Source organism: Centropristis striata, chromosome 21, assembly GCF_030273125.1.
Source record: "Centropristis striata isolate RG_2023a ecotype Rhode Island chromosome 21, C.striata_1.0, whole genome shotgun sequence".
Taxonomy (NCBI): domain Eukaryota; kingdom Metazoa; phylum Chordata; class Actinopteri; order Perciformes; family Serranidae; genus Centropristis; species Centropristis striata.
The window spans coordinates 30,398,343-30,413,939 of NC_081537.1; the positions used below are offsets into that span (position 1 = coordinate 30,398,343).

Here is a 15,597-nt window from a genome sequence, read left to right on the forward strand (position 1 = left end):
ACGAGGAAATGGCTTAAGCCAGACAGCCGTCTATAGGCGAGTGGTTTGACATTATTTATCACAAAAAAAATGACATTTTTGTAATGAAAAGAATCACTTCTTCTGTGAGGCTTCAAAGAGCCAAATTTGAGGAAATCTGGGAGAAGTGGAGATTGTACATCGCCCCAAAACGCCCTTCTTTTGTTTAATATTATAAAACTTCATTTAAAAAAAAAAAATCTATTTTACTACTTGCTGTAGATGGAAACACCCCCAAGTTCTGTTTGTTTGTTTATAACTAGATAAAAATCTGAAAAATATGGACAGGGATGACTATTGTAATATGCTATTGAAATGTGATTCTAAATAAAGACAAACTGTATTAAAAAAAAAAAAATGGTGGCCCTTTAAATTTTTTTGTTGCGCTGAGACTACGGGTGCAAATTAGCCATTTAGTGAGTTAGCATCCAGTTGCTTTCCCCACCCATCTTGGTCTCAGTGTGTGAGAGTAGTGGGGGGACAAGTGGCTTTGGAAGTGCCCTGGGAAAGGAAACACTACAAGATACTGCAGAGGGGAAGAGGAAGAAGAGGAATGGAGAAAGAGAATGAGAAGAACTCTCAGTACATTGCACTCCAGACTGGATAGAAAGAAGGGGTTAAAATCGTCAGGGGCCGAGTCGTCTGTCAGAGCTAGGGACCAGGATTTCTCAGAGGCCAGAGACAGAGCTTCCATCTCCGCTAGAGGGATCTAGGCAGGAAGAGACAACGGCTGGTGAGCAGAGAAAACAAACGCACACTCCGTGCAACATACAAAGATAAAGACGATACACACAGATAAGACCTGTAGCTAACAAGAAAATACATGTTTGAAACAACATATATAGAACTGGAAGGATGAAGCAGAGCGAAACAAAAGGAAGAAAGACAAAACAAATGTATAGGCTGAAAATCACATGAGGACCTTTAAACTTTTTAAAACCTGGATTCCTTATATTGTACTGTGGGGTTACCAACAGTAATAAGTAGGGCCGGGACTCGATTAAAAAATTAATCTAATTAATTAGAGGCTTTGTAATTAATTCATCGAAATTAATCGCATTTTAATCGCATATAAATATTTGACCTAAGAACAGTGATAAGTAATTTTTTTCACATGGATTTTTAGTATACCATTGAATAATGACTGAATACATAAGCTTAAGCAACAAAAATATTGTTTATTTTTGTTCAAGTCCAACAGACCAGTGCAAGTTTTGCCATGAAGTGTAGCAATAGCATATTAAGAAATATAGTACATTTCATAAATTCAGGTAGCCTATAGGTAGGTAGACCTTCTGTAAACTAGAATACTTTGGTTTTTTTAAGTAAAACACAATCCACGCTAGCTAGCACACTAGCCGCTAGCTGCTATATGTTTAGCATTGAGGTGATACTTGAGGCTGGATGTGCTGCTATGCTGATATGTGAATTCCTTGTTGCATAGCAACACAACCATGCTCTTATCAACGCTTCCATCCGTTGGTTTTTAGTAACTAAATGTCCCATCATCCACGGGGCCAACCAAAGGTCTCATCAGCTTCTTCCTTCATGTTCACTGTGGTTTGTTGTTGTCTGAACTCATCAACGCTAGTTGGTGCTCCAGTATAATCGGTCCTCCTGAAACTCATCCAGTGAGAAACGTTCCGCGGTGCAAAAATAAGTGCGATTAAAATGCGTCAATTTTTTTAATGCGTTAACTTTTGTGGAATTAATTACTCTTAATTAACGCGTTAAAGTCCCAGCCCTAAAGAAAATACATGTTTGAAACAACATATATAAGACTGAAAGTATGAAGCAGAGTGAAACAAAAGGAAGAAAGACAAAACAAATGTATAGGCTGAAAACCTTTAAACTTTTTAAAACCTGGACTCCTTTTATTGTACTGTGTTGTTACCAACAGTAATATAACAGGGTCCAGAGACATACAGCAACACTGTCTCCTAAAAATTAATGTTCCAGACAACTACACTGCATTCTCAATCATGTTTCAAGGAAAATATATTTTCTCTTGGATTTCAGATTTTGTTTTTGCTGTATCACAAAACCCTTCTGAACGGATGGATGGGTTAAAAAACGACAACAGGATTTCCAATGTTTGTATCCTGTCTCTGGGCGGATTATGAGACAATGGGCCGCGTGGGCAAAGACATGAAAAAGCCCCAAAATCTTTCCGACACAGCAGCAAGACACAGAGACTTGAGAGTTATTAAGCCTCTCTTTGTTTTTGCCGTTTTGTGGTTTTTGTGGTCATTTTGTGTCACATTTTGTTGTTGTTTAGCCTCATTTTGTAGTTGTTTTGTGTCTCTTTGTGGTTGTTTTCCTCTTTTCAAGATTTCTGTGAGTCTGTTTGTGTTCTCTTTGTCAAATGAAGTCAAGTCAAATTTACTTATATAACACATTTCATATTTCAACTCAATGTACTTAAAGTAAAAACCATACATGACAGAAATATACAAAATACATACACTAAACACTGCATTAACATTATATATAAAACAGATAAAATTAACCATAAAATAATGTGACATACATAAAAACATATAAGACAGCGTAAAAAAATGTGGGTAGAGTAGAGTAAGAGGTAGTGGTATTATCATTGTTAAAAGAAATAAGAAAAGTACTGCTTTTAAAAGAGCCTTTTACCCTTTACCTTACTAAAAGCTTGAGAAAAAATCTGTTTTTAGTCTGTTTTTAAAGGAACTGACTGTTGTAACAGAGAGTAGGACCATCTTTGTGTCTTGTTGCTGCTGTTTTACATCTCTTTGTAGTTGTTCTGGGACCTTTGTAGTCTTTTTATATCTCTTTATAATATAATTTCTTTAAAGAACCAATTTAGAGTATTATCCTGGTTGGTACGTGTCTCTCTGAATGACACTATGTAGGTGAAGACCAGTCAGGGGCCCCGGACACTTTGGGCCCATGGGCCTGTGCCTGGTAGGATCGTTCAGTAATAAAATTAAAAGTTAATGGTGATCTATTTTAAGTTGTGTTCCATAAGTTAACTTAAATTAATTTATTTGAACTGAAACCACGATCTTTTACAAAACCTAACCAAGTACTTTTGTTTCAATTCCCAATGTTAATCACGTTTCAACTCCGACTGTAAAAAAAAAAAGGGAGAAAATACATTTCTTGTGAGACCAAATTGAGAATGCATTTTTGTTTTTAATTTTAGGAGACAGGGTTGTACACACACACACACACACACACACACACACATACATGTCTTTGTGTAGTTGTGAGGACCACCACTTCCCCTAGCCCAACACACACATTTCAGGGTTAACTATCTCTGTTAGGACCTTCCCTGAAATTCATACAGATGATTAATTAAGGCCTTTAGAGGCTATCCTAGCATTTTCTTTGTGAGGACTGGAAAAATGTCCTCACAACTACAAATGTCCTCACAATGTTGGTATTCTGCCATGGGTTGGTCCTCACAACTATATGAAGACAAACACACACACACACACACACACACACAGCCTGATGATTTTGAACAGACAAACTGATGCAAATGAGACAATCACACAGCTACAAACATGTATATTGAATGTGTTGTAGAGGGTTGATGTTAAACTAAACACCTCTAAGTGCCTGTTCTAGTTCTGAAGCTCACTGAACTCTGAAGAAGCCTTGGGCATTTCTGGCTTCTGTAAGAGGAGCTGCTGTGTATTTGGCCTTGTACCTGCTTTACAGGGGAAATACTTTCTGACAGGCAAATGGGCCATCCGAGCAGAGAGGGCCATGGCCCAAGACTAAATGGAAAACATTTCTGCAAACCTATCAGAATGAGAGAGGCGGCCTATGGCGTCTAATAATGAAATCTCAGACCCATTTAAAGCTTTTAGAAGATGGGGTTTTGCAATGCTAATGTAATTGGCCCAAATTTGGCTTCAAATGAGGAAAAGAGGCACACAGATGCATTATTCAGTGATGCAGTGATCCATAGCTTATTGATTGAGCCATTACTCTGCAGATTTGTGTGTAAGAGTGTGATCTCCTTGCTCCAGGAATGGTGGGTTATCACTTTGTTTGGCAAATTATTCACAAATATGCCACGCATTACACACACAGGCACAAAGCTGTATAGAAGGAGACAGAGCAAACTTTAAACCATGTCACTGAGGCTGCTGAAGCAGACCAAAAACCTGCCAAGCATGAATGAATATAAGTGAGTGAAGACGTGAGCGAGGGGATGAGATCATAGCTGAGGCGGGATATGACGCATTGCACTGTGGTGGGCAACAGGGCTGGTTAGAAAGGGAAAAATATTCATGTGGAGGAATGCCAGTACTAAATGGCTGTAGGGCTGCACGATATGTACAAAACATCACATGCCTTTCCGTGAATTTTATGAAAAGTTCTACGAACAGGTCGTGCTAAACTTCTGCATAACTTTTACTGTGTGTAGGCCAGGGATTCAGTACTCTACAAACTTGAATCATCTTTAAGTGATTTAGTCTGGTATTGAGTCATGAAATGTTATTTTCATTAAAACAAGTGGTAAATTCTGCCAATGGTGGTGAGATAATTTCACCTGCTCTCAATAAAAATCTATTGTTTCAAGAGTCACCCAAGCTCATCTCCATAGTAGTAATCTTCTTTATTTAAAGGGTCAGTTCACCCAAATTGGGGAAAACCAATTGTATCCCCGTACTTAAAGGTATAATATGTAAAATTTCCACTTTAAAAAGTCCAATGTCTATAAACTTTTGTTATATTTTCTTTTTGAGTTGTGTCCAATGTTCAAATCAAGAAAAATCTGGATAACACTTTACAATAACCAACTAAGTGATGTTTATAGATGGTTTATAAACCAATTATTAACCATTTACTAAGTGCTATACAAATTTAATCTTTAAATGTTTTCAACCAATTTCTGAAAGGTATACGAATCATTTCAAAATCATTAACACACTTAATATGGTGTGAAAAATGTTATAATCAGTGCGACTAAAACTATTATTAAACAATTAATTATAATTTAATTGTTTGTTAATGGTAAAGTAACTATAAGATTACATTGATATACCATCTATTTGCCATTTATAAATTATTTAGTCAGTTAAACATTAATAAATGATGTATTTACCATTCTGTTTACCATTTATAAATGATGGTTATTGTAAAGTGTTACCTAAACCTGTAACTTTATTCAAGGTAACAGTGCGTTTCATTTGGTCGCCAGTCAATGGCGTCATTAACCCCCTACTCCCGCTAATTGCTCTAACTTCCATGGATGCACAGAAAACACCAGATAATACATCATACACACAACATCATTTTTTGCAACCCAGTAATCATTTCAGATAACATGCTTCTATAATAAGCGGCTAATGCCAGCCGCTAGCTTACGCGTACGGTAATGTTAAAGCGCTACAAGAACGTTCACGTTTGAGCATACTGCTTTATAAATTAATGAAAATAATTATTACATTGTTTATATTTTATATTATGAATGATATAATGGTGGTGTACACTGTAAAAAAAAACTTGTTGTTTTTACGGTAAAAAACCAGCAGCTGTGGTCACCAGAACTTTACCGTAATAAATACGGTGTGACTTTTTGTAATATTACGGTAAAATGATATTAGCACTGTTGATTTCACGTTTAAGATTGCCATTTTATTCTATATTTTACAGTAAAAAATCAGTTTTTCCATCACAAGAAACACTGTTTTGACATGTAATTGACAAGAAAATACTTTATAAATGAAAACACATAAATTAAAGATTTACCATTAAATATTACAGTATATTTTTCTTAGAGATATGATGTTTAGTACATTTAACAGTGAGAAAAAGTATTTTTACAAAAAATAATAAATGCAAAAATGATGGCTTGTATGTATATATATATATATATATATATATATATATATATATATATATATATATATATATATATTATAGTATAGTGCCAGTGTATTTTACAGTGGAGTAATGTATTTAAAATTTTTTTTTTTAAATTGTAAGTTCTCTACAGGTCCTCCGGCTTCCCCCCACAGTCCAAAGACATGCAGCTTAGGTTTAACTGGTGACTCTAAATTTTCCGTAGGAGTGAATGAGAGCGTGAATGGTTGTCTGTCTCTATGTGTCAGCCCTGTGATAGTCTGGTTCTGGATAGTCTGAGTTCAGATAAGTGGTTAAGGATGATGGATAAAAATATTATAGTAATTCAATCCAAGAAAACACACTAAACAATTATTTTACTTGAATGTATCAGCACTTAAATGTCTTCTTCGAAAATTGGTAAATGAGGCTCATTGTTTCTGGAAGGACATGCAGTTCTCTAATGTCATTAACATTAAATGCTATGAGCACAGATAATTCCATCATGATTATTGGATTGGGAGGGGACTAATAATTTTAGTTTTGTCTAAAGAAAGCAAATCCGTATCTTTTTTTTTGGTTTTCATTTTCTTGAGAAATTACAGCAATTGCAATTTTAATTTGATCACGATTGCTCGTACAGCCCTTTACGTAGAAATAAGACCCACTGGACGTATGAAATGGAGGAAGTGAGTCATCATTCTGATAATTATTGACCTTCTTGTCGGTGCTGTGCTTGCTGGGCTTGGGGGGCAGCGCGTAGTAGTGGCAGATAGAGCCAGACAGGTTGTCCATCAAACTCAACTCTCCCTCCATTGAACCCTGGATGACCAGGGAGACCGAGTCAAACTGCGCTCTCCGCTGGTGAAACTTAGACGATGCAGAAGGGAGAAGAGACAGCAGAGACAGGGACAGAGAAAAAGAGAAGGAGGGGACAGCAGAAGTTGTAGGAAAAAAGGACAAGGACAGGGAAAAAGACAGATTTTAAGACAGAGACAGTAATAAATGTGGAAGGAAAGAGTGAATCACAAAGGAGGGAAGGAAAGAGACAGTCGATCAAGCAGAAACAAACATTTATACAAACAAAACAAGACACATTCAAGGTTATCTGTCAAACTTTGCCGTATCCCAACTGGATGCAGCAATAACCTCCTCTAAACAAGCAATTCTCAACCTTGGGGTCCTGACCCCAATTGGGGTCGCAAGATGATTTCTGGGGGTCGCCAAATCATTTTGGAAGTCAGCTCTGTCTCCACTGTGTTAAAGTGTTCATGTGTTTTAGTCTTTTTAGTCATTTTGTGTCTTTTTTTGGTCATGGTGTGTCTTTTTTGGGTCATTTTGTGTCTTTTTGTGGTCATAGTGTGTCTTTTTTTTTTGTCATTTTGTGTCTTTTTTGGGTCATTTTGTGTCTTCTTTGGTCATTTTGTCTTTTTTTTTTTATAATTTTGTGGTCATTTTGTGTCTTTTTATTGGTCATTTTGTGTCTTTTTTGGTCATTTTGTGTCTTTTTGTGGTCATAGTGTGTCTTTTTTTTGTCATTTTGTGTCTTTTTTGGGTCATTTTGTGTCTTTTTTGGTCATTTTGTGTCTTTTTGGTCATTTTGTGTCTTTTTTTGGTCAATTTGTTGTCTTTTTGTGGTAATTTGTTGTCATTTTGTGGTCAATTTGAGTCCTTTTTTGCTTAATTTTATGTAATTTTTTGGTCATTTTGGTCAGAGAGATGTTTTAGTTGTTGTCTGCTTCATTATTTGTCCAAAATGCGTTGTATCAACTGAGTTTGTATGATCTGAACTGTGCGTGTGAGATTGTGTTCAGTGAACGGGGGTCACGGACAACAAGCATGTTAAATTGGGGGTCGCGACTCAAAAAGGTTGAGAACTACTGCTCTAAACATCCACCAAAGGACCTCAAGTGTTACCATTTAATTCCACAAGGGGGCACTACAACACTGCAGTAGAGGCGGACTCCCAGAGGGCTGGAGAAGAGATTGCGGCTTAACCACACATGTTTTGGAAGAGCGGCGGAGGAAGACGGATAACATCTTAGAGAAGGAAACATAACGATAGCGAGACCTCTATTTCCTATCCCCTAAAAGTTCCCCGCTGTCTGGAAATAGCTGTTGAAGTGAACAACAGGGCCCTGTGGTCCAGCTTTCCCATGGCACTGTGACCTAACTGTGACTGGCATGTCCTCTACAGGGACCAGCCACACACACATACACACACACACACACACACACACACACACACACACACGTCATGAACACACACACTACGCTAATATGGGTCACTATGGGTTACTCAGAATAATATATTTGCATATGTAGTGCATTTTATTGTGACTGTGATTTTTTAATGCATCCACTTATATTTTGAAATGATGCCAGAATGTGTAGTGAATATGTCCAAATATGGCCATATCCTCTATAGTTTGTTTACATGTGGATTACAGTTATTACATTGAGGCATTCCTCCTGAGAAATCCATTATTTCAGATACCATCCAGCATGCTCAGTGTCCCTCAGCATGGGCCAGAGAATTAACTAATGGTTTGGACCGGAGTCAGAACTAATGACCGGAGACGTAGGGGTCATCTGACTGGCCTCACAGCCTGGCCCCCAGCAGGAAGTGACCTCACAGCATCTGTCATGTCATGCAGTGAGCTGAGTGGACGACTGAGAATCTAACAATCTGACCTTAGACAATATCTAAATGCATCTCACTTTTTACTTGCAATGATGTTCATCTTAACAGTGCAGAGTGTGATAAGAAATGTATTAGAGCTGCAACAATTATTCGATTAATGGAACAATAATCGATTATTAAATTAATCGTCAACTATTTTGATAATTTAATAATTGGTTTGTTTTTTAAAGACAATAAGTCAAATTACTCTGATTTCATCTTCTTCAATGTGAATATTTCTGGTTTCTTTGTTCCTTTATGACAATAAACTGAATATCTCTTATTGCTGTTTTTGTCACAGGAGTCTGGTGGCTTTGAAGACAGCATAAATGGCTTCAGTTTACCATTGGAAAGGTCTGGCTGGCACCAAGGTAAAGCGGTGAAATCCTTCTAGTATAGTGCAAACTTCAATTGATTTTGATTTATGAGGTATGACTTTTTCTAAGTGGCTAAAATAAGTTTTGCTGTCCCCTTCCACAGCGATACATTGTTGAGCTTTCTTGTTTTTACTAATTTCTTCTCCAGTAGGCAATACAAAATAAAAAGACTATGAATAAGTACTTCTTACAAACCAACTTAAAAAATCTGAACTATCCCCTTATATATCTGTTTAAAAAAAACATTTGCCAAATTGAAGGCAAATTTCTTTTGCCTTTGGCAGTTAACTACGATGGTTAGCCACTGGGACGGGCTCATCCCTATGTTCCCCGGGTCCTATGTTCCCCGTTTTTCCCAAAAAAGGGTCCTATGTTCCCCTGTAGCAATACATACTGGGGAGCATAGGATCCTTTTTCTGAAAAAGAGTCCTATGCTCCCCACTGTTGGAGGGTCAGGGTTAGCGTTAGCGTTAGCATTAGCTCGAGACCTGCAGGTTTGCCACCCCTGACCTAATCTTTCCTTGTCTAGGCCTATTTCGTATGCGCATCAAACAGCCCATATTTGCCATGGAATTTGGCAGTAATGGTGGAAAAAGTAACAGACCAGGGAACATAGAACCCTTTTTGGGAAAAGCGGGGAAAAGGGTCCTATGTTCCCCAGTTTCATACAAAGAGGGGGACATAGACACGCTCCCAATGGGACTAACTAGCTTCCTCCTACTTTAGCTATCTCACCAGAAGTTACACCCATAATCATTTCTACAGTAGCGCCCATTAAAATAATCTGCATAGCTATAAAGTAATACACACAGGGCTATTGCAAATATCCTCATGGATATCATAACAAAACAACCAATAAACACTGTAGATACATCTAACGCACACACAAATACATAATGTACAAGCAGCATTAAAAAACGTCCTTACCTCCAGCGGGGTATCCAGGCATGAAGGGGGGTCTTCTATGATGTTAACAGAGTCTCTGGTAATATCAGCAGTGGGCGAGTCCAAAAGACCGTCTCTTTCATGCTCCCTGTCCCCTCCTCCGGACGACCTCCAGGGGGAACCCCCAGAACTGGACCTGTCCATGCCTATGGGCAGAGGGGTGAGCTGAGGGGAATTCTGCGCCGCGTCTTCTGCAGTCTGGCGCTCCAGCGCCATCTCCGCCTCTGCCAGCTCTGCTTCCTCCTTGGCTTCCTGGTTGCTCTCCTCCAGGTGCTTCATCAGGACAGCAATGACAACGTTGACCAGGACAAACTGAGCGGTCAAAACGAAGGAGACAAAGTAGATTGGCGAGACCACAGCGTTGTAGCAGGTGCTGTTAGGGGAACACTCCCTTAATGTGTCCTGGAAAAAGCATGGAAACACAACAATAGAAATCAGTTAACCCTCTGGGGTCTGAGCCTATTTTGGCCATTTTTGAATACTTTTGATTTTGCTCTTCATGTAACACATAAAAAATGTTTACTATACCCATATTTGGTATCCAATTTTAACTTTAACCTACTTTATCAACATATTCAGTTGAAAAATTACACTATTTACTACAATAAAAACCACAAATATGCTCAATGAACTGTTTTGAACCTGAAAATGTAAACATAGGATACAAATATGAACATATAAAAAGCTAAAATTTTAATTAAAAAAAGTCCCATAAAACATGTATATTTATAGGCATTTTTTTCCTTGATAGCTGCAACTCTTCAAAACAAACTATATGCAAAATTACACAGAAAGCTACACCAACGCTCAAATATTGCTATCAAATTAAACTATCATACCTTTCCAATGTTCTAGCCATGGAGAAGCTAACCTATGCCACCAAGGGAAAAATACAGAGCTTTTTTAAGCTATGGGGACAATTTATTGAATATCTTGAAAGTCACAGATCAAGATGTTGAACACTTGAAAAGGACAATGAAGTGTATAAAGAAAATGTAATATTCAACACAGCAGCTACATAGGAAATACAGGGTTGTAATTTTTATTATTCTGTATCTATTGGTTTTTTGTTTTACTTTGTTTTGTTCTTTGTTTTAGTGGTAATTTGTCTTGTCAGTTTTTTTTTATCTAAGAATGTGGGCATGTAAACCCTCATTAACGTATGTGTCATGTTAATTCTAAAAACCCAATAAATATAATTTTCAAAAAAAAACAAAAACTATCATATCTTTGGTTTAACATGACCTAGGAATGTCAAACAAAAATTGGGAGAAAGTTTCAAGTCTGTACTTTGGAGTGAAGTTGATAGCAGCGCTCCATGCGACCTAGTTTTTTTGTTAAACGTCACATGATCAGATCAGGACGGCACGATCATAGACCCCAGAGGGTTAAAGGAACACTCCACCGTTTTTTCATATTAAAACATGTTATTCGGTCAAGTAAGACGAGTTGATACAGACCTCTTGCGTCTCAATGCGTGCACTCAATCGCCCTGGCGCGCGGCGCCACTTGGCTAGCACTTAGCTTAGCCCAGTTCATTCATTAGGATCCAAACAGATGGACAGTTAGAAGCGACCAAACTCCTCCACGTTTTCCCTATTCAAATACAGCTTCGACTCGGCACAGTAATATCATCACTCCTGAAAAATCTTCTCCCCTCAGGAGTGATGATATTACTGCGCCGAGTCGAAGTGCTCCCAAGTGCTATTCCGCCATACATTATAGTTATCCTTTTTATCCGCTTAGAAAAGCGCCACGTTTTATTTTGTGTCGCCATACTTGGTCGTTTAACTACTCGTGTAGCTGTATTTAAATAGGGAAAACGTGGAGGAGTTTGGTCGCTTCTAACTGTCCATCTGTTTGGATCCTAATGAATGAACTGGGCTAAGCTAAGTGCTAGCCAAGTGGCGCCGCGCGCCAGGGCGATTGAGTGCACGCATTCAATCGCACAGCATAACAAATCAGAAAATCACAAGAGAAACAACAGTGTCTGTATTGGCAGTTCAGTAACAGTGATCATTTACAATATATACACCAGGAAGTCATGGTACGGACATCAAAAAGTCCGTCCATCTGTCTGCAGCATTATTTCCACCAAGACCACCAACTTCTGGACAAGGTACTACACATCCACCTGAATATTTCTCCTTCTGCCTCACACCCCAGAGTCTGGCAACTCCCGGAGATTCTCCAGTTGGTAATTATAACATCACGTCAGACACTTCAGACACACTCCAGCGGCCAGACTTTTATTGGCGATGGTGACGCAGACTTCAATGTCACCAGCACACTGATGGCTCTGAGACACACTACAAGGTTGGTTTCACACTTTGTGATTGGATTATTAAGGGATTATGGGCATAAAATGTGTAAAGCATGGATTACTTCTTGAGTTCTTGTTTCACGTATTTGGCTTAAAAGTGCTTCCTGCAAGATGAATATTTTTAATGGACAACACTGAACTATAGCCATTTGCCATAGAGAGCAAACAAAATCAGGTATTTTTGTTGGACAACCTGGAAGTAGCATCACCATGAGGCCTACTGAGAATTTGCCTATGGGGTTTTTGTATTGGATTTTGGGTCATTGCACAAAATAAGCTCTGTGGCAAACAGTTTCTAATGCTTACATTTTGTTCAGCAGGATAATCTTCACAAATTAACACCACATTTATTATGTTTGAAGCGTTAATGCAGCCGATGGAAGTGAAAAGCTAACGTGATGCTATCACGGACTACACCACAGTCACATGACTTGAACGTCACAGCCGTTATGCTTCAGACAGTCTCCAACAAGCTAACCAGCGGTTTTGACAAGCTAGTGGATCCTAATAAAAAAAGCCTAATAAATAGTTTATTTACAAGAGTTCGTAAGTGGCTGTAACGGTGTGTTCAGACCGGACGCGTAGCGAATTTTCGCGTTGCGTAGTTGAATTTACTCGCGTACTCGTGGAGTAAATAACTCGCGAATTTGCCAGCCGGCGAAGGCTGCTAATGCTAATGCTAACTTTGTAGAGAAGTAGCTACAACAGATAGCTGAAATCACATTGTCACAACTTACCAGGCAGACCGGTGACCTCACTCACCCTCCTCCAGGCAAGATCTTTATGGTTCCGGTTGCGGTAGGAGGGTGATGATGTGTCAAAAAGCTCGGGAAGCCCACAGACCGCAACAATAAGTTTCTCCTCCATTTTTCCGGAATAGGCGGGTTCCCGGGATGCATGACGTCACTGTCGTCCAGAATCTCAACGATGATAGGCTGTCCCGACACAGCTTCACGCGAATATTTCGCCAAAGTTGAATTTATTGAACTCACGCGAATTTGCGTTGTTTCATTCGCGCCGCGACATTCGCGTCAATCGCGGCATTCGCGTCGCGCGAAACCCGCGATTCGCGCCGCCGGCAAAAATTTGCGTCTATTCGCGTGTTTGCATTGACTTTGTATGTAATCTTGTCGCGCGAAATATTCGCTACGCGTCCGGTCTGAACACACCGTAAGGCAGAGTACAGAGACAGTGCCCATTTGTGTCCGTTGTGATGACGTTTAATGTCCCCAACAACCACTGTAGTCTCATTTAGCCACTTGTTAGCAACCGCTGTTGTGAATTAATTTGAAGATGTATTAAAATATCAGACATATAGCAGTTTAAAAATGCATCACACACAGAAATATGACCAACAGTCAGTCTCTTTACAGGAAACTCCTGCTTGATTAAGATATGAGCAGCTCTGATTTAGGAAATCCCACTGCACCATTTGGAACAATAACAGGAAAGTAAGAGACCTGACACACGAGCATTAGGTATATAGTAAGAGAAATAGGAAAACTACGCACATTGCTGTTCGAGCCAAGGACCTGTTTTGTGCATCTTGAATATTGTCTTTCTAGAAACTTTTGTCGTCTCGTAAGATTTTCCACTACACCGCCTTTTGGAGGACACAGAAAAACTCCAAAGTTCACAAGATGGGGTATTTACATTAACATTTATATTATATTTTCTGTCGTACAGCAAAACGAGAACATCTCTTCAGCTTGTGTTAACCACAGACCTTATTTCAGGCATCTAACCAAACACCCATTCAAAACCCTCATTGAGTTTGAGAGGTTAGACCACATGGCACTAAAACTTACTTCCAGGTTTAAGAACTCATTCCTGTGGCGCCCTATAAAGGGTCCCTCATACCAACACATTAGCACTAAATCTGTCTTGTGTGTTCCTGCTGAATGTATTTGCATATATATGTCAGCATTAATGAGCAGTATGTGTATTTATTCAGGTTCCCAAACTGCAGTTAGTTTCACCTTCATTATTCCATTCCAGTTATCTCCAGTGGAAACTCTGAACAGCAGCAGAAATGCCATCCCAAAGTTTTTGAATGTAGCGTAGCGCCCAAGACCTTCACAGGGTAGGCGTTCGTCACAGACTGCAGAGAGGAAGAGGAGGAGCAGGAAGGGGATGAAGAAAGAGAGACACAAAGGAGGGCAATGAAGATAACGAGAGTTGTAACAACATAGGCCTTTGCAATTAAATGTTAATAATTATAATACTATTTTATTACTGTGAAAGCTACAGGCTACAATTTGAAAAAGAGAAATCAATATGGCAGTTTAACAAAGGACTTTAGAAAGCAATTAACATCCAATAGATTAAACCCACAGAGGGAGAATCCAATACTCTGTGCATGAAAGTGTGCCCGGGTGGCATGTATATATGTATGTGTGTGTGGATCTCTTTGTGCGTTTTGTCTGGTGTGTCTGACTGTGTGTAGATATGGTTCATGTGTCCTTACCCAAGTCACCAAACAGCTCCACTCCCAGCGCCGCGAAAATAAAGAAGAGAAGCATGAAGAGAAGACCCAGATTCCCCACCTGTAGAGAACCAACAGGAAGGGAGAGGGATCAGTCAGAGGAGAGAAACCCCTGGCAAAATAAACCAACGACAATAAACCAAGACAACAAGAATGAATGGAGGGTACATGGTATAGCAATTGACCATCTCTCCATCCAACCGAACCGCGATTGTTCAGTTATAGCTTAGCAACTGTAACTAGCCCGGCCTGTCAAGCATTGGATTTTTCTTGTTTTGAAGCTTGGGTTGTTGTTTCCTACTTTTCACCCTTCAAAAAAACAGAAAAGAAATGTAAGGGTTAGGGCTGGGACTTTAACGCGTTAATCAAGATTAATTAATTACACCAAAATTAACGCGTTAAAAAAAATTGATGCATTTTAATCACACTTATTTTTGCACCGCGGAACGTTTCTCACTGGATGAGTTTCAGGAGGAACGATTATACTGGAGCACCAACTAGCGTTGATGAGTTCAGACAACAACAAACCACAGTGAACATGAAGGAAGAAGCTGATGAGACCTTTGGTAGGCCCCGTGGATGATGGGACATTTAGTTACTAAAAACCAACGGATGGAAGCGTTGATAAGAGCATGGTTGTGTTGCTATGCAACAAGGAATTCACATATCACCGCAGCACATCCAGCCTCAAGTGTCACCTCAATGCAAAACATATAGCAGCTAGCGGCTAGTGTAAAAAATTAATCTAATTAATTAGAGGCTTTGTAATTAATTAATCAAAATTAATCACATTTTAATCGCATATAAATATTTGACCAGAACAGTGAGAAGTAATTTTTTTCACATGGATTTTTAGTATACCATTGAACAATGACTGAATACATAAGCTTAAGCAACAAAAATATTGTTTATTTTTGTTCAAGTCCAACAG

The 15,597-nt window shown here is 38.8% G+C and overlaps 1 protein-coding gene across 4 annotated transcripts in view; it reads right to left on the reverse strand.

Annotated features, from left to right (window-relative positions):
- cacna1g (calcium channel, voltage-dependent, T type, alpha 1G subunit) overlaps window positions 1–15,597 on the reverse strand; it is a 405,931-nt gene that overhangs the window by 12,176 nt on the left and 378,158 nt on the right. For all 4 annotated transcript variants that reach the window (XR_009389430.1, XM_059324455.1, XM_059324456.1 and 1 more), the window contains 4 exons: window positions 14,649–14,727; window positions 14,161–14,282; window positions 9,841–10,260; window positions 6,571–6,723 (listed from right to left, as the gene is read on the reverse strand). Coding sequence is in view for 3 of the 4 variants with exons in the window: in XM_059324455.1 (XP_059180438.1) it covers window positions 6,571–6,723; window positions 9,841–10,260; window positions 14,161–14,282; window positions 14,649–14,727 (774 nt within the window). In the remaining variant the exon portion in view is untranslated. The remainder of the gene's footprint in view (window positions 1–6,570; window positions 6,724–9,840; window positions 10,261–14,160; window positions 14,283–14,648; window positions 14,728–15,597) is intronic.